At 38.4% G+C, this 23013-nt stretch overlaps 4 protein-coding genes and 1 pseudogene across 7 annotated transcripts; 4 read left to right on the top strand and 1 right to left on the bottom strand.

The window, feature by feature from the left end:
• Nucleotides 1-289: 289 nt before the first annotated feature.
• LOC120006992 (ankyrin repeat and SAM domain-containing protein 4B-like) lies at nucleotides 290-4094 on the top strand. The gene is made up of 6 exons (XM_038857127.1): nucleotides 290-586; nucleotides 2155-2213; nucleotides 2320-2591; nucleotides 3288-3362; nucleotides 3463-3525; nucleotides 3818-4094. The coding sequence occupies exons 1-6, from the start codon at nucleotides 480-482 to the stop codon at nucleotides 3860-3862; spliced, it is 621 nt and encodes a 206-aa protein (XP_038713055.1). The 5' UTR covers nucleotides 290-479; the 3' UTR covers nucleotides 3863-4094.
• A 3129-nt stretch (nucleotides 4095-7223) lies between these two features.
• Nucleotides 7224-9552, top strand: LOC120007029 (RPM1-interacting protein 4-like). The gene is made up of 4 exons (XM_038857181.1): nucleotides 7224-7521; nucleotides 8185-8739; nucleotides 8913-9101; nucleotides 9199-9552. Exons 1-4 carry the CDS (start codon nucleotides 7516-7518, stop codon nucleotides 9226-9228), a joined length of 780 nt encoding a protein of 259 aa, XP_038713109.1. The 5' UTR covers nucleotides 7224-7515; the 3' UTR covers nucleotides 9229-9552.
• A 1185-nt stretch (nucleotides 9553-10737) lies between these two features.
• On the top strand, nucleotides 10738-13079 carry LOC120007165 (annotated as a pseudogene).
• Nucleotides 13080-13738: 659 nt separating this feature from the next.
• LOC120007604 (E3 ubiquitin-protein ligase RNF4-like) lies at nucleotides 13739-17590 on the top strand. Of its 4 annotated transcripts, XM_038857938.1 has the most exons (6): nucleotides 13741-13971; nucleotides 14870-15140; nucleotides 15281-15335; nucleotides 15878-15993; nucleotides 16923-17201; nucleotides 17296-17590. In XM_038857938.1, the coding sequence occupies exons 2-5, from the start codon at nucleotides 14910-14912 to the stop codon at nucleotides 17163-17165; spliced, it is 645 nt and encodes a 214-aa protein (XP_038713866.1). In that variant the 5' UTR covers nucleotides 13741-13971; nucleotides 14870-14909; the 3' UTR covers nucleotides 17166-17201; nucleotides 17296-17590. The 4 variants fall into 4 exon arrangements, with proteins under 4 accessions (XP_038713867.1, XP_038713868.1, XP_038713866.1 ...); XM_038857939.1 differs by lacking the exon at nucleotides 17296-17590 and having other exon boundaries at nucleotides 13739-13971; nucleotides 14850-15140; nucleotides 16923-17294; XM_038857940.1 differs by lacking the exon at nucleotides 17296-17590 and having other exon boundaries at nucleotides 13739-13971; nucleotides 14877-15140; nucleotides 16923-17294.
• Nucleotides 17284-21517, bottom strand: LOC120007603. The gene is made up of 2 exons (XM_038857936.1): nucleotides 21140-21517; nucleotides 17284-20407 (listed from the first exon to the last, which is right to left on the bottom strand). Exons 1-2 carry the CDS (start codon nucleotides 21394-21396, stop codon nucleotides 19000-19002), a joined length of 1665 nt encoding a protein of 554 aa, XP_038713864.1. The 5' UTR covers nucleotides 21397-21517; the 3' UTR covers nucleotides 17284-18999.
• Nucleotides 21518-23013: the final 1496 nt, after the last annotated feature.

Consider the following 23013-nt stretch of genomic DNA (forward strand, 5'->3'; position numbering starts at 1 on the left):
ATATAATATGTATTGAGATAAATATATGTATCCACACATTATATTATCGCATAAAAATAATATTAACATCAAATTCTCAAATTATGTTTTTCACTAGACAAACGATTAAACACGATCTAAGGATTACAATTTTATTTTTTTAAAAAATATCTTACTTACAAAAATAGGAAAATAAAGGACGGGCTCTTTAGTTGGAGCCCCACGGGATCCGCCTCTTGCCCGAGCCCGACCGTCCAATCATCAAATTCGCGCCGCCCAAAATTCCGGTTTAGTCCTCCACGTTCACGTGGTCTCGACCGTTCCGAACTCCAAAGCCAACCACAAAGCTTCTTTAGTCTGGATCGGGAACTTAAACATAAATTATTCCCGAGAATCTCCAATTCCACTAGGGCTAGGGTTTCGATATCTCTCTTGAAATCCGATTTCACGCTCCTGTCTTTAATCCTCAATTAGGGTTGGGGGTTTAAGAGCTGATAAATATGTATGCTGATCGGGTAGAGTCTGGAGGCAGGGGATCAATAAAGGATCGTCTCAATGGAACTTCCTTCGACAACCCCACTCGTCGGCGCCCAATCACCGGCAAGAGGTTTCTTTTTTCCTTCTGCTTTTTCTGGTGTTTTCTTCACTAGAATTTTTATCCAATTGCTTATCTGGTGTAGTCTGGCAGTGAAAACTTTATCATTGAAATCAAGAGTGCAAGTCTTACGTTTTTTCTCTCGAGAAACATCTACACTATAGTTCTCGATGATTATTCCTGAGGATACTCTTGAAGTTGATTTCACGTTTGCTGCTAGCTACGTTTAGTTCTCCCATGGCATTTGGTTGTGTTGCATGATTCATTGGGTATTGCGAATGTGATGTCAATAGTAGAAGCTTGTATCTGAACATTGAACTCCTCACTGTTTGTTCATATTTCTTTTGGATTGAGCTTAAGAAGCATGGTAGATACTAGATAGTACGTGATGACAATTTCATTAGCTTTGATTGGACCCTTTTCCCATTGGTTAAGCAATAAATTGATACCTCTACTTTGCAGTAACTTGATTTGTTCATTGAACTTGAGACTAATTGGAAAAGGTTTACACTTCTCTGTCTCGAGGCTTATGTGTAACCTCATTAGGGTTAAAATGTTTGGCATCATGCTTTCACTTTTTCAATGTTGTGACTTGTGAACACATAACTCGAGGTTTTATATCATTGACAAAAGCTTCATTCAAAAAATATTATTGTTCAAAGTTGGACTGGAGGTTGGAGCAGTTTATGGATGTAGACTGTAGAGTATCAAAACTCAAAAGGTAATTTGACTAGAACATCTTAATCTGCGATTCCTTTAAGTTGAATGTATTTTGGCACTCAACAGAAAGCCACTCAAGCATTCATGATATAGTAATGTGTTATTTAATTTATCCCTTCGTTTGCCTTGTTAACTTGATATGTTTGGATTTTAAAATTTTTTCTAGTAGCTCTATTCTTGCTAATGCTTCAAGTCATATTTCCAAAAGTTTGCTGGAGTAGTTATGAATAAACCCAATACATGCATTTATAGAAATAATATTATTTCATATGAAAGTAATTTTCCATTCTTCCATGTATTAGGGAATTACACTTCAAAGGAAGCTCTTTTGCAATAATGGAGTTGGTCCATATCAATGGATTCTAATAGATAGATCTTGTGGCACTTACCAATGATGCCTAATCAATTAGTATTCACAAAAACCACTAACAATAGCCATGAATATAATCATATTCTTCTCAGCCTTTTGATGGATAAACTTGGAACTTCAATTCTAAGTAGAGTGGTTGAAGATCATGGAATCCTTTCTATAACATAAGAAACACTTTACACAAGCGTTGAGCAGGATTTTAGTAAACTGCATCCCAGGATAATGGCAAGAAGCTCCTAGTCCGGACTTCTGCAAATCCTGAGATCTTGCATTTCACTTTAGTTGAATAGCTTTGGTCCTTCATTGCCATACTCTGAGAGCTTGATTTTCTATGGGTTTTTTTCACTCTTTTTTTTCCCAATAGTAGGTGATGACTATTTTAAATAAACATGGTCTTTTAGTCTCATCTAAGTCGTCTGTTCTTACCTTGATTTTTCTCGAGGGATTCAAGCTGTTCTTTCTGGAACTGAGCTACAATTTTCATATGCAGGCAAAGGCAAGATGACAAGTGGGAACATGATCTTTATGATGATGAACCTCACATTTCAAGTATGGACTGACTGACACAATCACATGCTACTGAAATTGCTGCTATTGTTGGATGCAACTATATCAACTCTGTTTGGTTTTGACTGTGTGTTAATGGCTTGTGAAGATCGGAAAGTCGGCGCTCGAGATCTTCGTCAGAAGCTCCAGAGGAAAAGTCTTCAACAGGTGTCACAAAGTGGAAAAGGGTCTGTTCCAGGTGTACGGGATTTGCGTGAAAAGCTATCAGGTACAATGAATCTGCAACCAGAGAGTGCCGGTTCACGAAAACAAAAAATGGAGGCTGCTAAACCAGCTAGGAAAAGTGTTGCTGCTGAGGCTGCTGAACCAGAGATTAAAAAAGTTGCAAATCCGACTACTAAAAAGAAGTCTCAGCAAAAGGCATTTATTCATTATTGCCTTCTTTTCTGCTTTTGGCATAACTCTTCTACCTTATTTTTTATACTATTTGCTGTCCGACTGTGTAAAAATGCTAGGTTGACTAACAATTTATTGCAGTTTCTCCCAGTGGCATTGTGATATGCTATTGTGAATTGTTTTAATTTTGGTGTGAAGTCAACTGGGTTTACTAGCCCTTTTGTGCCACAAGATTTCACATAGGACTATAGGAGGTCTACCGCTTCATAGAAAATGGCATATCAAAGGAGATTTTTTATGGGATTCTGTTTTTTCGTAGTTAATGTTAATTCATTGTCAACTTGACATAGCATTAAAAAAAAACTTTATGCTTGAATAATTGACTGAACAAAGAGAGTGCATGTGGAATTCTGTGCTGTCATGTTAGATAATTCTTCTTTGCCATAATAATTGGTATTAGAGTTTGGTTGTGACTTTTTGGAACCTTAGGTAATTGGTTCATTATTCTGTCACAAAATAGTAAGGAAATGCCTTGTTCACTATTGATCGAACAGTTGTGTGTGCGCTTTGTTTATGTTTACGTGCTCAAAGGCTTACAAGCATAAAGACCCAATTGGTTGGGTTTGCGGAAACAAGGTCAACCACATAAACATAGACGCATAAAGACCCAATTGTTGCAGTTGGCGTTGATGGTTTTTAAGTTTGTAGCTTTTGGTGCAGGCTGAAACATCATTGGATCAGTTTTTGCTCTCATTGGATCTTGAGAAATATTCGATTACTTTTCAGGCCGAGGAAGTATGTGAATTTTGTATCTACTGTAAATTTCTGTATTTCTTCAATTGAAAAATTATCTGTAGGAATTCAGTAATAATTTGACGCGCTTCTGTTGGTGCAGGTAGACATGACAACCCTTGTACACATGACTGATGAGGACCTCAAGGCTTTAGGGATACCAATGGTAAGCTCATGCAGAATTTTGGCCTTGTACATATGGCTTATATAATATTTACCTTGTATCATGAAGGAATTTGGCTATCGGTTTGATTTTAAATTTATATTTAGCAAATCTTTGACAGATTTAGTAATAAAACATGGTTATGTTTTGAGTTTGCATCATAATTAGCAGACACTGCAGCAGAACATGAAAGATACCTCTCTAAGAAAATTTGGCATTATTTCGTGGTTTCAAGAAATTGTTGTGTGTTCCACTTACTGAGCATTTAGCTTAATGCATTGATTTGGCTTTTCAGGGCCCGAGGAAGAAGATACTTCTAGCGCTGGAATCTAGAGCCTAACATGTAAGACAGTGCTCAATCATTTTGCGTATATGTTGGTGTCGCGGGGTTGTATTATTGTTTGAGAATCCTCAAAATTATTTTGCCTGCATTTAGCTGGTTGGGCGAGCCTTTTTATTTTCCTGTTCTTTTTTTTTTTTGTTTTGATTTCCCTTTCTTCAGTTCTGTAGCTTGAATCTAATTATTATTTATCTTAAAGCAATGTGAAATACTGAAATGTGAGCTTGGGGAATAGAGAGAAACTCCAACCACTCTAGGTATTGGAATACAGGAAACTATGAAGTTTTCTGATCCATTGATGGGTAAAAAGAATGCTAGGGATATCAGTGACACACTATTGGGATTGATGCTTTTGAGATGGTTATCATTGGGATCTTTATTATTTGGATAATGCTTGAGATCTCAAAAAATTACCTCCAAAAGATCTCATTTAATGTGGCCATGACTATTTTAATGATATATAGATTTGAAGGATTTTTGGGGATAAGATTTTGGGAGTATAGCATTGCCCGGTTTGTAATGGTCTTAATAAATGCACAATTTTCACAAGCATGAAGCTACTATGATTTAATACGCAAACATATCAAAATAATTTACAAGAAGTCATAAAAAATCAAAACAATGAATTAATGCCGGATCATCTTTCATTTTTCTCTTAAAGTGGAAATGAGTACTTGATCTAATTGTATTGTGAAGTGTCATTGTGGCTCCACATAGCAGCCAAACTAGAACCACATCCCACAAGCGCTCTTTCCAGGCAGGTTCTCACCTCTCAAAAATAATTACCAGAGCCTTGCTCCATGTCTTTGCCGGATTGAAGGAAATTCTTAAGTGCTACCTTTGCTTTGCCTGCCAATCCAGGTACTTCAGGTTTTCTTGTCTGTATCTTCTCCATTCTTTCAGAGCAGCCTGGAGAACATGCATTGATACCGGCAACAAGAAAGGCTGTGCAACAAACCAAAACAGAACATACAAACTGAGACTAGACTTCAGCATAATTAAACACTGAAACACAAAAAAAAACACGTACAGGTGAACTGACCCAACCAAACCAACTTTCTGGGAAAAAATTAAGTTCAACGGTACTCCATCCCCTTAAAGAAAGGATAAGTATGTTCTCAAGAATCAATCTGTCACCAACTTTTTTTCATATATACATGTCCCCTTGGTTTTGTTTACTACAGCCCCTGGCAACTGTTAACTCACATCATAAATGGCAAATATTGAATGAATCAAGCAAATTATGCAGTTGTCTATCAGTAATGCACAATAGTTTGTGTACGTAATATGTAATCTATCAACTACAGAAACTTGATAGTGTATCTAAAATTTTGATAGAAAGAAAATTTTACATGGGAACCCACATTGCATAGTAGTCATTCATATTGTTGATGCGGTTTTTCGGTGGCCTTGAGGGTTAATCGACACCAACAGTGGAGGAAGCCTCTGTGGCTCTGCACTCCAACCCGCCAACTCCAACCTACGTAGGCGGGTGATGATGACCTCGTAAGAGTGGGAGAGAGCCACTACCATTACACCCATAGCCACGGAGGTTGTCCTCCATGGTTGAAGGTGCTGAGTGAAAACTCACCTCAACAATAGAGACGTGGAGGTCATTTGGATTAAGGTTAGAGAACCCTACAAAGATGGCTCGAAAGCGGCAAGGGAACTGCAGGGGATTCGATTCGATTTGAGTGGAGAGCCCGTCGATGTGGCGAAATGGAAGTGGCGAGCGATAGATTTCCATAGGAAAGGGAGACCTGCGATTCATTGTAAGCGATGAACAAACATATTCGAACAATTTATGCTGAGTGTTGATATATATCTATAGCTGAAGAGAGACCTAGGAGGAAGGAGAAGAGAACTGAAATGGTGAGGAAGAGGCGCTTGAGTCCAGGTTTCGTGGTCCGCATGGTCCTAGGGTCGATGTCCGAAACATCGCGGGTTCTGTAGACTCTGAAATTTCCACCATTGCTGAAGCACTGGAAGTTGACACACTCCACTGTCTTCACTCTTCAGCAATCCAGTATTTGAGTCTTTGAGAGCTGAAGAACGGTTCCCGTGTCGCACGGGAAAACCAGGATCCAGCAGACTGAGCAGAGCCTCCAAGGACCGGAGACATAGCTGGGCCTGTCACGAGTATCTCAGTAGAATTAGGCCGGGCTGGCGTTAACCAAATAGGGACACTCGTGAAGAAAATTTTGAATTCGCGACAGAGTACAAACTCATAAGTTAGATCTGGCATCCTTGTCCCTGAGACAAATTTCATGCGAGGGAGTAGGCCGTTGGGGTAAGGATCCGGACAAGTAATTTGGTTGTACTTAATTGATTAAATTATAATTGATTTAAATTTGAATAAGTAAATTAAATAATAATCTAATTTTGATCAAGTAAATCGGACAAAATTTATGTGTTTAAATTTGAATCCTGTTTTAAACATGACAAATTTTTTTGTTTGAACTAGATTTCAAACATATAATTTTATGTTCAAACTTGGTTTAATTTGAGTAGGGTAAATTCAATCATCCAAATCGGAGTATGATAGAAAAATTGTAAATTTTCAATTGAATTCTCTTCGCATACATCTCAAGAACTCCACTGGCGCTACAAGATGCGACAGGACCATCTGGACGAGGAGTTGTGCGACGTTGATCGATCAAGTGGTGATATGTGGCTGGCTCATAGCTCATGTTGGCATCTACTAATTTATTAAAATAATGCCAGTTGACTGTATCAAGATAGAACAGAGAAACAGTGAAATGTATTTTTGAAGCGGAAGCACTACACATTCATAAAATAATCATCCATAAGCTTCTAAAAACATATGACATGCCTATGTGACTTCCTTAATAAAGTTTGTTTATTTTTTTAATCTATGTGGCATGTCTATCTGGCTTGCCACCTAGATTATATAAGCTTATAGATGGGAAAATTATGGACATATATCATTTGGTTTTTGAAGATGAGTTACAACCTTAGGGTTTGTCCGTTTGAGGTGTTCAGGGGTGTTGGATTGGGAGAGGTTGAGGGTGTTGAGATTTTTAAATATAATATTTGTTTTAGAATGTAGAGAAGTTTTGTTTCAACAATCTCGAACGCTCGAAACAATCAAGAGTTGGGAGGTGTTCGTCTAGAACGCTTCCCAACCCAACATTCCTAAACACTTGAAACAAACAAGCCCTTAGAAGACCTGGCGCACAGAAGTAGACATTGACAAAGTCAATTCTCCGCGGATAAAAACGTTGATCAATTCTAGCCTATCGAAGCAGTGAAAGACACGTCTGGCAGCAGTATCTCACTGTCACATCAAAAGAAATGAAAAAAAAGTTTATAAGGGAGTTGTCGTGGTGTGGCCGTGTGGGTGGGGAGAGAGTTGAAACTGGGTGGTGAAACAGAGATTGGTTTTTGGAATTTCTTTTGGAGGAGGTGAAGAATGGTCAAACGTCAACTGTGGCGCTAGTCAAATGGTTGATAAACGTCTGGTCATCTCTCCCTCTCTCTGTCAATAGACTCTTTTCCTGGACTCTGGTCTTTATTTCCTCTCTTGCTTGCTGGGTCGTTGAAGGGTTTTTTTTGGAGCTCTTCGTGTTCAGAGTTTAAGGATTGTTTCTTGCTGTTTCTGGGTTTCCATTCCTGCTTTTCTGGAGAAAGAAATGGCAGTGAGTTCCCATATCACTCCTCTTTTTCTTTTTTGAATTTTTGTTCTCAAGTTCTTTTCAATTGTTTACTCTCATATTACTTACTGTACGTAGGAGTCATGGATTGATGAATTTAACCATGGATTTTTTAATTCCGATTTCGATTTGTATTAATCTGTATTGTTTTAGTTGGCAAGTTGAATTCTGAAATTCTTTAGCAAAACTGGGTGTTTTGGTGATCTGGGTGTTCCTGTTTATCAGATCATGAGTTTTTTCTTTGAATTGGGTATCAAATGGCAATAATAGGATTATACATACAATTGCTCGACGAGTTTCTGTGGCGATTGTGGAGATAGAACAACAAAAACTAAGGCATTAGGATTTGGAGATAATCTAGGTATGGTGGATGTATGTTAGTCATGAATACACATCTCACTGTCAAATTTGAAGATAGAGTTCTTTTCATTCCTGGTATCGTTACATGAACTCGCCCGATTACTGGTCATTGTTCTTGTAGAGGATTCACAATGATTAATAATATTTCACTCTTAAAGAAATACAGATCAATAATACAATATTGTACATCTATCAGTTCATGGATGCAGGACTGGTAAATAAATTTTAAGTGAATTGATCATATGTGCATTATAGTGATATAACTAAGCTTAATTTTCACTGTGGCAGCAAAGTTCACATGTGCCAAAGTTTGGCAATTGGGAATCTGAAGGGAATGTTCCTTACACGGTGTATTTTGAAAAGGCGCGGAAAGGGCGAAATGATGGGAGGGTGATTAATCCAAATGACCCTGAAGAGAACCCGGAAATAGTTTCCGATTATGTAGCTGCTAAAGCTCCTTCCTTAAAAATGAATGTTGCACCAGAAAAACCAATATCACAGGGAGCAGTTGGACGAACCCATGAACGTCGAAGAAGCAGGGAAGATGGTAATCTCAAACAGTTTGGTGATCCTCCAGCACGTCATGACCATATAAATCGCAGAGCTAGTGAACCAGCACCTCGTTATGGAGGCCGTGGAGTAAGCTCTGGTGACACCCATAAACGACCGACAAAAAGTGTTGGTTCTGAAAACAGCATTGAGCAGTCACCACTGCATCACCAAGCAAGAAGTGGAAGAGGCGTCAGGGCTCCTTCTCCTGCTTGGGAAGGAAAGGGTTCATATGAGGGTAGCCATGGCACTCCTGGAAGGCCCCGAACAAGACCAAGTGCTGCCGATGAAAGTGTAAAGTTCATCTCTTCTTCCCTATCATTAATTATATCTTTGTAGCATAAGAACTCTAGATGCTCATCTGGTGAAGTTTACTCTGTACCTCTCTCCCTCGGGGGGTCTTTTAAGACAAATTCATGCATTTGTTCTTTCGAATATTTTCTCTGAACTGTGTTCTTGATATGCAGCAAGACAATGTTGCTTTACCGAAATTTGGAGAATGGAATGATAAAGACCCTGCATCAGCTGATGGTTATACTGACATTTTCGAAAAGGTGCGGGTGGAAAGGCAGACAGCAAGGGTGCCAGGCACTCCGCAAACTGAATCATCTCGCAACAACTATCATAGGCAAACTGCCAATAACGATAGCGCTAAAGTATGTTATCCACTTCTGTTTTCTTCAGCAAGCAATTTAACTTTTAACATGCTACAAATCTGTGTATCTGATGATGCCTATTTCTGCAAATATTCAGTGTTGCTGTTTTCCATGGGGCAGAAAATGAGTTCTGGAATTCGTAAATACATGGAGGGCTCTATTCGAAGGGAAATGATTTATTTGCAGTACATTCATTGTCTTTCTATTCAGTCTGCTATTTTGGATGATAAACACAGTAGGTTTTATCGGACAACACGGTTTCATATATCTTCTTTCTCCTCCGAGTTTTGTGTCTTAGCTGATCCTGTGTAATGTACTATTTATCATTTCGATTTCATTGGTATCTTTGGTAGTAAAGTATCAGTTACAAATCCTTTTTTTGCCATTCCTTTAGTACTCTTGTTTACTCTGTTGTATTAATTTCATACAGGAATTCAAAGATATTTCCCTATCTTTGATTTTTTTTTTGATTTTTTGTTCTGATAAAAAGATAATGTGAGCAGGAGCTGCTCAAAATCAACTGGGTATCTTAACCATTTGAACAAAATGAAAGCCAAAACAGTTAAGTTTCTGGAAAATTGTTAGGATTTTTAATACCAAGACAGTAATACAGATGAAGTGGAACATCAATTTTCCTCATATATGATCTCTTCATTGCAAAAGCAAGTGGGTTTGTATTGACACTCAACAATGCCTGATAAGAAGGTAGATCATAATACTCTTGTAACTCACTGAGTTTGGAGCAAATGAACTCCATTGTTATCTAGTCTTTCAACATGGGTTAAAGGCAGCTGCAATAGAAGTCACTATAGTTTTCTTAAGGGGGTCATACAATAGAAGTCATTGAAGTTTCCGTACGGTTGTAATTGTTGAAAGCCGTTGCAATAGAAGTCACTACAGTTTTCTTAAAGGGTCGTGCAGTAGAAGTCACTGTAGTTTTCCTAAACGGCATTGTAGTAGAAATCACTACAATTTTCATACCTTTTTAATTACAAACGGTTTGTCTGTGTTTATTAGTGCGAAGTCCATATAATTTTTTAAACTTGGTAAAAGACTAGACATCACAATCTTTTAAATTTGATAAAAAAGACTGAATTTATAATCGTCACTGTAGTGACTTCTGCTGCAAGTCTGCAAGCCCTCTTTCCACAATCATTTTCAGATATGTTGAAATCTTTTGCAAAGTGAAGACAAAAAAAAAATCATTTTCTATGAGAAATATGGTGAAAGGTGTTGTCAGCATGTGCAAGAAAAAGACATAAAGTGGGCCACATATTCTTTAAGGATGTCAAAGAAAATTACGACCGTTCGTAGAGAATACGCTCAATTTACCAACTCCAGATTAGGGACTCTCAAATTTTTAAAGAATTTGAGAGTCTCAAATTCCAACCTAAAATTATAATTTTGTCACGTCATTATATATAAAAAATATAGTAATTTTATATTTGTCTTTATATTTATTTCTCTTTCCCATTCAAAAGTATCTTTCATAAGTTTATAAATATAAATTCATATCTACACCATTGAATAAAATCTTATGTAACAAAATTACAACCTTTAAATTGGAATTTGAGACTCAAACTTTTTAGGAATTTGAGAGCTCCCAAATCCCTGTGGGAGCGGCCTCATGATATTCCTACCTCCTAATCAGAAGCTAAAGCGAGCATCAGATCTTGGCGCCTCGTTATAAAAATTCAAATTTCGTAACGTCTTCCCTCCCTAAAGCCTTTCTGTTTCTCTCTTTCCATCCCTCAGATCTGGTCGCTAGGGTTTAGGCTTCCTCTCGTTGATTGGGTTCTGAACGAATTTAAGGTACTCTAATCCATGCTTGCTTTCTAGCTTTGCTTCTGTCTCTGTGTTGCCGTAGATTGTGTTGAGGATTAGATTGATTAGAAGGCTTCGTGAATTACTATCAAGTATCAAGTGAATGTTGATTTCCTCATTTTTTGTCGAATAACCAAACTGAGTTCATAAATTTCGGAATGCTTTGCGTATACGAATTCTTATAATTTCCCCCGATGTGTAATAATTCGTCATAGTAGTTCAGAATCTTCGAATTGTCAGTAAATTTTGTTCCGAAACGTCTAAAAGAACCCCCAATTTTGTCTTATATACTGATTTTAGTTGTCATGGTGAGGGAGGAGAAGGTTGAGTCCTTCTATGATCGTCTCCGTGAGTTTGCTACAGCTTCGTCTCTCTCTCCTTTGCTCATATTTCCATCGACATCTGATGCGGACTCCCTCTGTGCCCTAAAAATCATCCTCCATGTCCTTGAATCAGATTCAGTTCGCTACTCTTGCTATCCTGTTTCCTCATTTCAAGAGATCCACAAGTATGCAGGTCTAGATTTATGTTCTTCATCGGATAAGCCCATTTCAATTCTCTTGATAAATTGGGGTTCTCACCAGGACTTGCAGCGGGTATTGAATTTTGGCCCCCGTGCTAGTGTTTTTGTTGTTGACAGTCACCGACCAATACATTTGCATAATTTGAGTGAACAAAATGATCGTGTAATTTTGCTTTATACAAGGGATGATGCGCAGCAGGCTGATTTGGCCTATGATTTTGATGTTTCAGCTTTAGCAAATGCAAGTGATTTGAATAATGTTGATGAAGTTGATGAGAGTTCGGAGAGTGAAGAAGAAGAGGATAGTGAAAGTGAAGGGGAGGACGATAGAAATGGGTCAAGCAGGAAACGAAGAAGGGCTAGTTCCTAGAGTGAAGAGGACCCAGTTAAGCTTTACAGAAAATTGAAAAAGAAATATTATTACATGGGTACGTTTCATGGTAAGGCATCAGGGTGTTTGATGTATGAATTATCACATTCTTTGAGGAAAAACACAAATGAGTTGCTTTGGTTGGCTTGTGTTTCACTGACAGATCAATTTGTCCATGATAGACTGACTGATGAGAGGTACCAAGCAGGGGTTATGGAACTTGAGCAACACATTAATAGTACAGGTAATTTAGATGCAGTTACCTCAGTGACATTGAAGGATGGAACTAAGATTCGAGCACCTGATTCCTCTAGGATTGCTTATGAAGATGAACCAAGGCTTATGCTGTTACAAGAGTGGAATTTGTTTGACTCAATGTTATGTTCCACATATATTGCCACAAAATTGAAGACCTGGAGTGACAATGGAATGAAAAAGCTCAAGCTTCTTCTTGCGCGAATGGGATTTGCTCTTGTGGATTGCCAGCAAAAGTTTCAGTATATGAATCTTGATGTGAAACGAAAGATGAAAGATGAGTTTGAGCAGTTTCTACTAGAATATGGGCTAACTGATTTTTACTACAGGAGTTTCTTGAGGCTGCATGGGTATAGCTCAAGAGTCTCTGCAGCAGATGTTGTACATGGGGTTACTGCACTTCTTGAATTATTTGTAAACTGATGGCTCTGGTGCTTCAAAGCAGTTTGGGAAGGCTTATGATGCGCTGTCATTGAGCAATCTTGATAAGTTGAAAGCTGGAATGCAGCAGGCAATCAAAATACAGAGGGCAATTCTTCGACAAGGAAGTGCAGCAATTGCAAAGAGTGGTTCTATCAGGAGTGGAAGAAAGCTCAGGTGGATCAAGCTTGAAGATTCAGTCGATACAAAGATGTTGGGTTATCCTCAGGCTTTGACTAAATTCTGCTATTTTTTAATGGATGCCTTGAAGGAGAAGGGAGCTAGAATGAAGCCTTTGCTCTGTGCTTGCTTGTCACAAGAGCCACATAAGTTTCTGATTGTTGGGGTATGTGGGAAGCCACAACTCGGGGCAGTTCAAGGAAATGCTTTTGGGATTGCATTCAGAAATGCTGCTGAGGAAATTGGAGTTGAATACTTCCATGAGCTGTTTGAGTCTTCTTGGATTATTGTGGATGCAGGTGCAGTTCATTCTTTTATGATCAGATTAACTGAGAAACTCTGATATAGAACTTGTAAAATATTCTGATTGATCCCTTTTCAACTTTGATGTGTTTGTGTGCTTTCCTAACATGTTTGCAACTTTAATAAGTGAGAAATCCCTAAACCCTAATCACTTTTATTCAATCAAGGGTGGCCTCTCTTTATGCTTTTGTTATTTCTATAGATATTAAACATTCTTGAATACTTATGCCATCATAATTCATAGTAGGTGACTGAACACTTACGCAAAAAAAACAGAAAAAGAGAAAAAATAGAAAATTTCTTACCTATAACTTATAAGTGATAAAGTGATGGGGCAGTTATCTTAATGAATCACTCTTTGATTTAATTATTAGGTTTTGTAGGTTTTTATATTTATTGAGGATCCTAATAAATCTCTAATATTTTTGGTTCGGGGATATTTTCCAGTCCCACCCATCAATCAATAATTAGGGCGTTTGAGAATAGGAGATATCCTGGTTGGTCAAGGTTGTCTGCCCAGGACCTTGAGGTTCAAGGTTCTATTCTCACCAAGGGGGTTTGGGATTTGGGTAGTTTTCCATCCTCAGTGGTGGCCTTCATGGCTTAGCGTGTGGCTTGTGGGCCTTTAAAAAAAAAATAAAAAAAATTAAGGCGTTTAACAGAGGGTGTTTTTGTTATTTCATTATAAGTTAATAAATTGTGAAAAATAAATAAAATATATACTATGAATTATGAAATAAGCTGCGTGTCCATTTTCGCCATTTGATTTACAGGACCGGCTCCTACCTGTAGCACCATAAATTAATAAATCATGGGATGAGAATGAGATTCAAGTAGCCCCTTTCGGTTCGTAGTCCCTTCAAGCTTTCTGCAGTTTGGAAACCCTAAACTGGGAAGACTTTGGAAAGTCATCTACTTTTTATTCTGGTTTGGGTGTTTTCTCGTAAACGTTCCATTATTGAATCGATTAACCAGTTGAAGAATTCGGATTAACGGTACGGATTTCTATCTTTAATTCTATAAATCAATTCGCTTGTTTGTGTTTTTGGCTATTTTCGATGATTTCATGATGTGATTAGTGTATTTTACTCAGATTTATTCAATTTTTGGTGGTATATGCTGTTGTTCGTTCGTGATGAAAGAATATTCGCATAAATTGGCATTGTTTTCGTTTATAATTTTGTGGGAACAAGATTATTTGGTAGATCGGTAGTTCAGATTTGGGAATTCTGATTAGGTTTTTTTGTTTGTTTTTGAAAGAGCGTCAATTGTGATGATAAAGGGACGGTATTGTACAGACCGGGGCATCAGACTGGAAAATTTTAGAACTTTATTGGGTTTCATCTTTCCTTGTTGTTTTAAGGAATTTCTACATATAATCATTGTGCTGCTTGTCTATCTGTAATAAAATTGGACTCTATATAGATACTCAGTTCTCTGTATTGGATGCATATTCTTGGATGCTTTAGTTTAAGTTTGTGAAATAAAGGTTCAAGCTTATGATTACGCTGGTGCTCTGTTGAGATGGGAAAAGGAGCGTTGGCTTGTAGTACCAACTATAATGCTTCTTTTTTTTCACTATTTGTTGTGATCTTGTGTATGTTGAAGTGATTTGTTAGTTGTATTGAACTTCTTTTGTTTCTTGCAAAAGAGTGAGAGAGTGATGTACCTTAATTTCCCTGAATAGTAGTTTTATCCCCATTTTTGGAGGTGGTGACTACTAATTTCATCTTCCATATTATAAATTTTTTAACGGTTTTTTTTCCTCATCTCTAATCTTTTCTCTGAAGCGAAAAAAGAAACAAATGTTTATAATGAAATTGATTGTTATTGCCAAATATTGATGTGGGTTTAAGTGGATGTAATTTTTAAGGTCTTGTGGGTTTGTTGAAGTCTCAAGACTTGGAGGGGGAGCACACAACTGGGAAAGAGTATGAATGCTGAGGGGGTGAGGGCACCTCCTTTAAGAGGTTACCGAAGGAGGAAGGCGGCACTGGACTTGAACATGGTCCCGAGTGAAAACAGGGATCACGAGGGTACTTCATCTCAGATTGAAGCTCAGCCAGTGCAAACGAGCCAAAGACAGCCTGTACCACCTGCAAGAATTGATGTTGATGCAATTGACGATGACGTTATTGAATCTTCTCCTGGGGCTTTTGCAGAAGTACAGTCTCTAGTTTTATATACAAGTTATTTTTGTATTATACATCCATTGATTTGTGTTTTGAAGGGATTATGGAAGGACAGCCTACACCATCTGCAAAGACTTGAACCTTGACTGATTGTGCTATCATTTTATTATAGGCCACAAAAAATTCCAGAAGGAATCGCAGAAGGATTGCACTTGATGTAGATTCGGGTTAGTGAAGTTATTTCTTATCTTTCACTTTTTTATGTCAGTTCTTATATTTGTATTGGCGTATTATCATTTATTTTTCATTTTCAATGCAATGTTATGGAATTCCATTGTTGTCATTGATAAGCCTGGAGGTGGTCCATTATTTCTACTGAAAAATGTGGTTTTTGGGGAGTGGGGTGGGGGGCGTTATTAAAACTGCCAGTAATGAGAATGACTTTGAATCTAAAATAATTTTAGTTATGTTTCTATGTACTTGCTGGTTCTCATGAAACCAAAAAAACCTCAAAATATTGTCATTTCTTTTAGTTGAAGGAAGGGGTTACTGAAGGGTAGGGATTGGTTCCTCATTTTATCACATAAGGTAGGAGAACAAAACGGATTCCAGTAGTCACTGGTGAGTAGCAAGTACTTTGTGCTGTTTGTGTTCCTGGAGAACCATATTCATAATTCCTTTTGCATATTATGTATGCTTTTCTTGGTTATATGGATCTTATGCAGTCAAGTTTATTTATATCTTTCTTTATCATGTCTCTTAACTGAAGGGCAAACGACTTTTGTGGCTGATATTCCTCGCGTCAAGCGCGCTAGGGTTCCAAAAAATCAAACAAACATCTGTTGTGAGCTTTACATAAATTATGATACCAGTCGCAAATCTAAGGTAATTTCTTATTGTTTGAAATTTTAACGCTGTGGACCTATTCTTATGCATGGTATAGCCAGTGTGCACGTAGGCAGATACACCTTTTTTCTATGTAGAAGACAGAGTACCATATGGTTCTTTCTTTTATACCAGTTTAGGCTTACAGATGGCACAGAACACTTTAGGACTTCTTCCATATAATCATGCCCTAGATTTGACCGAGTAATGTGCTGCATATAATGATGTTGCAAATATTTTAAAGTTAATTTGAAATGCCTGTTTCTTGTGCCTGGATTGATGTCCTTGGCATGCTCTTGTTCAACCCAAGCCTTTGGATGTAGCCGACTATTGGGAAATGAGTGCTTCATATTTTTGGATCCAACTTCTAATTTAGTGGATTTGATTTCTCACCAGATGGTCAGAAGTAGATTTGAGTATTGCTGACCGTACGAATAAGTGTTATATTGACACGCTAGGTATAGTGGGTGCTTTAGATTATGATTTTTCTTCATTTTAATATTTTATGCAAAATGGGACGCGGCAACGGAGATGTATTCATGATATGTTGGCTTTTCTGTACTTTATGTCTCTTGGATGCTTGTGTTGTTTAATGACTTGTGCATTGATTTTCAACTGCATCGAACAAATTTTAGTGAGTTTGCTTTTAATCAGATTATCATATATATTCCGGCCTTCATATGTATGTCTTTAGGTTTTGTGTGTATGACTTGTGCATTGAATTTCAACTGCGTCGGAAACATTTTAGTGGTTCATGTCTTCTGTGGATTATTAGATAGATCTGCAGGTAATTCTGTAACTAGCATGTTAGTGCCATATGCCTTGTTATACACGGAAGTGGGCATGTGCATCTGTGTGACTGCTCTTTACCAGTGCATTCTTAATTTAAGCGATTTTGAAGGTCTGACACACTAAAAATGTTCTGGCAGAGAGATGACGCTATCAATGTAGCTGAACCATCTCCGCCGCTACCGCCAGCACCAAAGGAACCCACATTCACCTGTCCAATTTGCTTTGGTCCCTTGGTTGAGGAGATGTCAACAAAGTGTGGTCACATTTTCTGTAAAGAATGCATCAAGACGGCCATAGGAAAACAGGCCAAATGCCCTACTTGTAGGAAAAAGGTCACCGTGAAGGAACTTATTAGAGTATTTCTTCCTGCAGCCAATTGAACGTGAGGCTATGCTTGAAAAGGATTTTACCATTATGTAAGCTTATATATTGCACTATTTATTGTAGTAAAGAGGGTAAGAGACTTTTGCCCTGGTTCTATATTTATATGTATTTTTAATCCGTGTTCAGCTCTGGTGTAGTCGTCAAGTTTCTCTCCATTGAAGCTTAAGCATGCAAGGTTGAAGCCATATAACAGCCTCTCTATGATCCGGAGGTAAGGCTGTATCCTCATTTAGCTACCTTTGGACAAAATATATTAACTAGGATGGAATATTTTTTAGGCACTGAGGCAACCTGTCAAGAGTCGTGAACATGCTTGATTTTGTTATAATGCAACACAATATTCAGCTCAAGTCTACTCATCATTTGTTGGATGCAACTTATGTGAAATATTGAAAAGACAATAACGGGAGACATTGATGGAGGGAGGGAAGAGTTTCTTGATTAAGGGTCTCTTTTCTATGCATTATGTTAGAAGCTCGAGCTCTGTATCAAGGTCACTGTCAATATCATCGCTCAATTGATATCGTCCTAGTTATAAGCTCGAGCTCCGTATCAAGGTCCCTGTCAATATCATCACTCAATTTATATCGTGGCTATCATCAATAAGGAAACCCTAAACTTGTTTCCGGCATACTGCTTTAAAGGAACATAGGACTTTTCTGCAAGGTATCTAGTTCCGATAGAACCTGTCACTGAAAATCTAAAATAGCCCATCACCTAACAATCTCAACAAATGCAAAAACTGAAGGCACTATTGGACATCAGGACATCAGTGGCAGAGGTTGTTTGATGAAGCTCAGAAAACTGCTGGTGTTAGGGAATCAACTATGTCATCCTGTTGGCATTCCCTTCTATAGTCCAAGGTGATTGCTTGCAAATCATGGCTGTCGATGATTTCTTGAGGTATGCTCTCTCATTGTAACAGAATACAACAGAAAACTTGTATGACTGTTGCGAGATATGACAGCAAGATTTGCAGAAACTATCTAAGAATATACTCAAGTTTCTGTTGAGGGTGAGAAAACGAAGGAGGTGGGTTCCTAATGCATATTATCAATCAGTCATTGTAGAAACAAATTTTCAATGACTAGAACAATAAGGCGCTAAAGAATGTATCAAAAAGACAGTAACAGAAGATTAAAGAGAGAGTATTCGCCAACCTCAAGAACACATTCATGTCCAGAACTCCAGATCAGCTCTTCAAGGCTGAACAATTGGAAAAGCTTTGATAGATTTTGTATAAATTATAGTCCCTACCAAAAGTCCGAGTCTTGAATTCTGAGCAGGATCTTCCAGCTTCAAAATTTTCTTCAAGCTGCAGTTATTTTCCTCTGGAAATGACAATTTGCAATGACACATGAACGAAAATTATGAGGGCAGCTCTATGTCAAACCAACATTGTGCTCAGAAGTCAGAACAGGGGGAAAAACATTAGAATTTAGCTGAAACATAACCCATTCAAATAACATAATAAGCTCGGATATTGCAATCATCACCTGCTGCTTTGGCATGTCACTTCATATTCAATTCGTTTGTCTTTTGCTTCTGCTAAAAACATCGATTTCATGGGGAACAATGTTGGACCAAAAGAAGGCAATAAAAACAAACAAGATGATGTTTGATTTGAAAATTTAAAGCTCAACAATCTGGTCTACAACCTTAACCTGGTTGTCTTTTTCTTTTTCTTTTTCATCTCATATTATTCTGAACATGGTAACAACTTGGTTACAGTGTGGATAATGTAAATGGAAACTGAGTTCAAACCTTATAAGCAAACTATTTATCTTCGCTGTTGCTCCTCTTTTGGGTATCAAACTTGTCAAGAATCAATCAAAACATCCATCTCCCAGACGAATGAACCGCACTTTGCTGCCGAGTTCTGGTTGGGAGCTGGGCTCTGGTTGGCTGCTGCAAGTTGTTACGCTTCTTCATGACAGAGGAGACAGTTGGGCTGAAGTAGTCATTACTTCTCTGCGAAGTTGCCCCTTGAGAATACATCTTCCTGCCATGAATGAAGCTCCCCTGCTGTTCAAGCATATCCCTGCGAGCCATGGGGTTCTTGTGGACAACTCCCCATCTATTGTAACTCACACAACTCTGGCTCCTTCCTACTTGCTTAGATTTTTCCTCTCTGGGACTCGTATAGTTTCGGCTCTCTGCAGTTTCTGCAGAGTACATGGTAGTCTCTCCCTCGCTACTGTACCCATCACACATTTCTGAAACTTCGATTGGGGAGCAACTAGAGTGGACCTCACTTTGGGCACCATTTGCAGAACCTATAGAGGCTATCTCGGCATCTGCAGCATGGTCGGCCAGTTTTCTATCATTGATTGGTTCTTCTTGGAATGGGCTCTCCAGAGGCAATTCCCCCACACAGTTCTCGCCAGAAACTGAGAGCAGCTGTTTCATCGATTGGGGTAAGAGTGTAGCTTTCAAAACCTTTGGAGGGAAATTAATATCCAGAAGCTGGATATTCACATTCTCTTTCTTTCGTACAGGAACTGCAGTAAACTTTGGCGATTCATATATTTCTGGAGTTGGGATTCCCTGTACATGGGAAACATGAGGATCATTGGCTTCTTCTCCAACATTGTTTGCTGCAGCAGAAAAACTTGGTCCTAGCTCATTCCTAGCTGTCAAAATTTTATTTGATGAAGATGGGATCCCATCAATGTTGGCAGTTGGCTTGAAAACCTGGCGAAGTGTGAAGGAAGCACATGAGTGGTCAGTCTTCTGGCCTGTAGACATGAGTCTAATGAGAGCTAACTTAGGCTTGGTAAGTTCATCAAGGCTGCCTTCCCAGTGCTGGTTTAACCAATCACAGATGATGGGAATGGGGATACCAAATTGCACTGGAGAATCCTTCTTCATTGACGATGAGGATGATGATGAAGTTGAAGAAGATTTGGTGTTTGGTGATGTGGCTAGTTTCATTGGATCACAGATCATAAATGCAAGATTACCATGTACATCAAAACCAGCAGACCCAGGACTCCATATAACTTCATCAGTTGACAGTTTTATAAGATTGTCAGTGGCTATCACTACCTTTCCTTCACCAACTATTAATTCTTTCTTTGTTGTATAACCTAAAAGGTATACAACACTGCCCAGAAACATATTTGGTTTGGAACAGATCTTCAAATAGTGAGGCTGCTGACCATGGGCATTCGAGTCTCCATCCACTGAATCTAAACCCACTATTGTAAGATCTAGGACAGAGCTGGTGATGAAAAACCTGCAAAGGGTAACAAGAGATGATAAAATTCAGTGGCAGTGATTGAAAAGCAGAAATAAGAGAAAAACCTTGCAGAATGAAAACTTATCAATCTCGTCCTTCCATAAGGCTAATGTATAATGTATATATTTGTAGAGACCTCCTAAAAGGGCTATACAAAGCAGGGGAACTATAAAACTCAAACAGATTAACCTGGAGCTTTAACAACAAGGCAGGAAATCAAGATGAATAACAAGTTATACCCAGAAAGCCTCACATCTCCTTAACCCGGACATAGGCAGCACAATGCATGAAAAAAAAAAACTCCAAGACTCAGTATGTGACAACTGACAGTCAATTAGCCAAAACAAAATGGATTTGGAAGAATACAGAATAATTCCACGACTCACTATCCAGAAAATTCCTATTTGATTCTTATATAAACAGAAAAAAATCACGAGAATTAACTGCCCCACTCTGTCCAATTCAATAAAACGCTGTCATTTGCGATGATTCAATCCACATTTTCTTTGATGCATTATTGTAGGAGTTACCCCTCACAGTTAAAACAAGTCTGCCACTCAACTTCTCTGCACATTTTTCTTGGCAACCAAACATGCCAACGATGATTAAGAACAAATGGAATTCCCCTCTCTTTGCAGTTCCAAAATTACCCATTCTCTTTCCAATTCTTCTGAAGAAAAATCCAAACTAAACATAAAAGGAAAAAATAAAGAAAAAAAAATTGAAGACCTGTGAGGAACTAGGCTCGCAGCAACGCCATTCTGCAGCCGGATCTCCGAACTTTCAGCAGCAGCAACAGAAGGAATGTTGACGTGAGTAGTCAGAAGCAGACTCCGATGAATTAGAAATCCAGTACCGCAGGTTTCTCTCCCGGCGCTACATATAATCGCCATCGCCTGGCCTTTGCCTGTGAAAATGGCGGCCTTCATTCTCTCCGACTTGCCTACTCCCTTGCAGAAACACCACGACTCTATCAGAACACCCATTGTTCTCCTCAGCTCGTCAATGTGTTTGACGGTGTGTCTAATTAGAATGGTGGATCTATACAGTGCCGCATTTACAGTTCAAATGAAATGCTTATGGATGCTAGTGTCCTTGTGTTTCTAAGGGCATCTCCAACACTGGGATGCAAAATGGGGATGCATAAGTGTACTTTGCATATTTGAATAGTTATATGCATATTCATATGCATACTTTAATGAAATTTCATTCCAACAATAAGTATGTAAAATGGGTTTCCATTTAATTTATCACATTTTTTTATTTTTTTAATAATTCTATAAATGTGTAGCCTCTCACTCATCACTTTGTGTCAAATCTTTCAAAAACATCAACATGGATCACCCAAATGCTAGTTCTGAGATTTTGAGAGAATTCATTGCTTTCGACTCTGATTCTAAAGATGAGTTGGAACAACTTTTTAATGCCCGAGAGAATGACGATCAACAAGCTAATGGGAGGAGACGAACTGGCCACCGTGGTTCCGTTCCCGGCCATAGAATTATTCAACGCAATCACAATGACGGTCCACTATAAGTCACAGTTTGTAGGTAGATCTGAAAAAACCCTCACGAGACTAAAAGCGATATCATTTAAAGCGATATCATTTAAAGCTTCATCTTCTACAAAGAGCTCGCCCCAAATGACCTTGCAGATTAGAGGAGCCCCAAATTCCTATGAAAGAACACCTTCATATACATGCAAAAAATCACCCAATTCATACCAATTTAGAGATAAATACCCAGTTTCAGATTTCAATTTGGCCCCAAAATAATACCCAAACTCACCCCAAAATCTCAATTATATCTTCATATGCAGACATATAGACAACGGTTGAAGACTGAGTGATGAAGAATGGTACCTATCAACGTTGGAAGAGGTAATTGAGGAGAGGAGGATGATTGCGGCAAAGTTCGGAATAATTGCGACGAAGGTTGAATGGTTGCGATGAAGTTGGGATGATTGCAGCAATCTCGTCTCTGCTTTTATGGTGGATTCGGATGATTTGGCAGAGGTTTCTCGTCACTGTTCAAAGTCGTTGAACGACTTTCTCCCTCCCGCGTCCTTTTGCGTCTCCTTTCTCTCTCCTCTCTGAGATCGCAAATTTGGGAATCCAAATTGAGGTCGCATATTTTCGACTTCATATACGAACGCTGTTGGCTTCACAAAAAGTACGAAACGGGTATGTAAATCAACGGTTATGGATATGCATACCTGTTTGCATACCAGCGTTGGAGATGGTCAGATGGCCGTGAAATGAGTAAAAGGTCTGAGCTGGAAGTATATTCTTCCTCTCTCTGAAAGAAATGGAAAAGAGAAAGAAAGTAAAGGAAAGTAGAAAGAAAATGAGAGAGAAAATGGAGACAGTGAGGACGAGATGGTCAGATGGCCGTGAAATGAGTAAAAGGTCTGAGCTGGAATTTTTTTTTTCTGATAAAAGTGAAAGATTTGTTTGTCTACATGACAGTGAGAGAGAAAGCGAATGAAGGAATTCGGTAAGAGTATCCACAGTGATGCACCAAATATCCAGCACTTCAAAATCATTCTCTCTCTTCTCATCTATCCTATGTGGCACAATTTAATTGGATGAGTGAATCCCACAA

Source organism: Tripterygium wilfordii, chromosome 10, assembly GCF_013401445.1.
Source record: "Tripterygium wilfordii isolate XIE 37 chromosome 10, ASM1340144v1, whole genome shotgun sequence".
Taxonomy (NCBI): Eukaryota; Viridiplantae; Streptophyta; class Magnoliopsida; order Celastrales; family Celastraceae; genus Tripterygium; species Tripterygium wilfordii.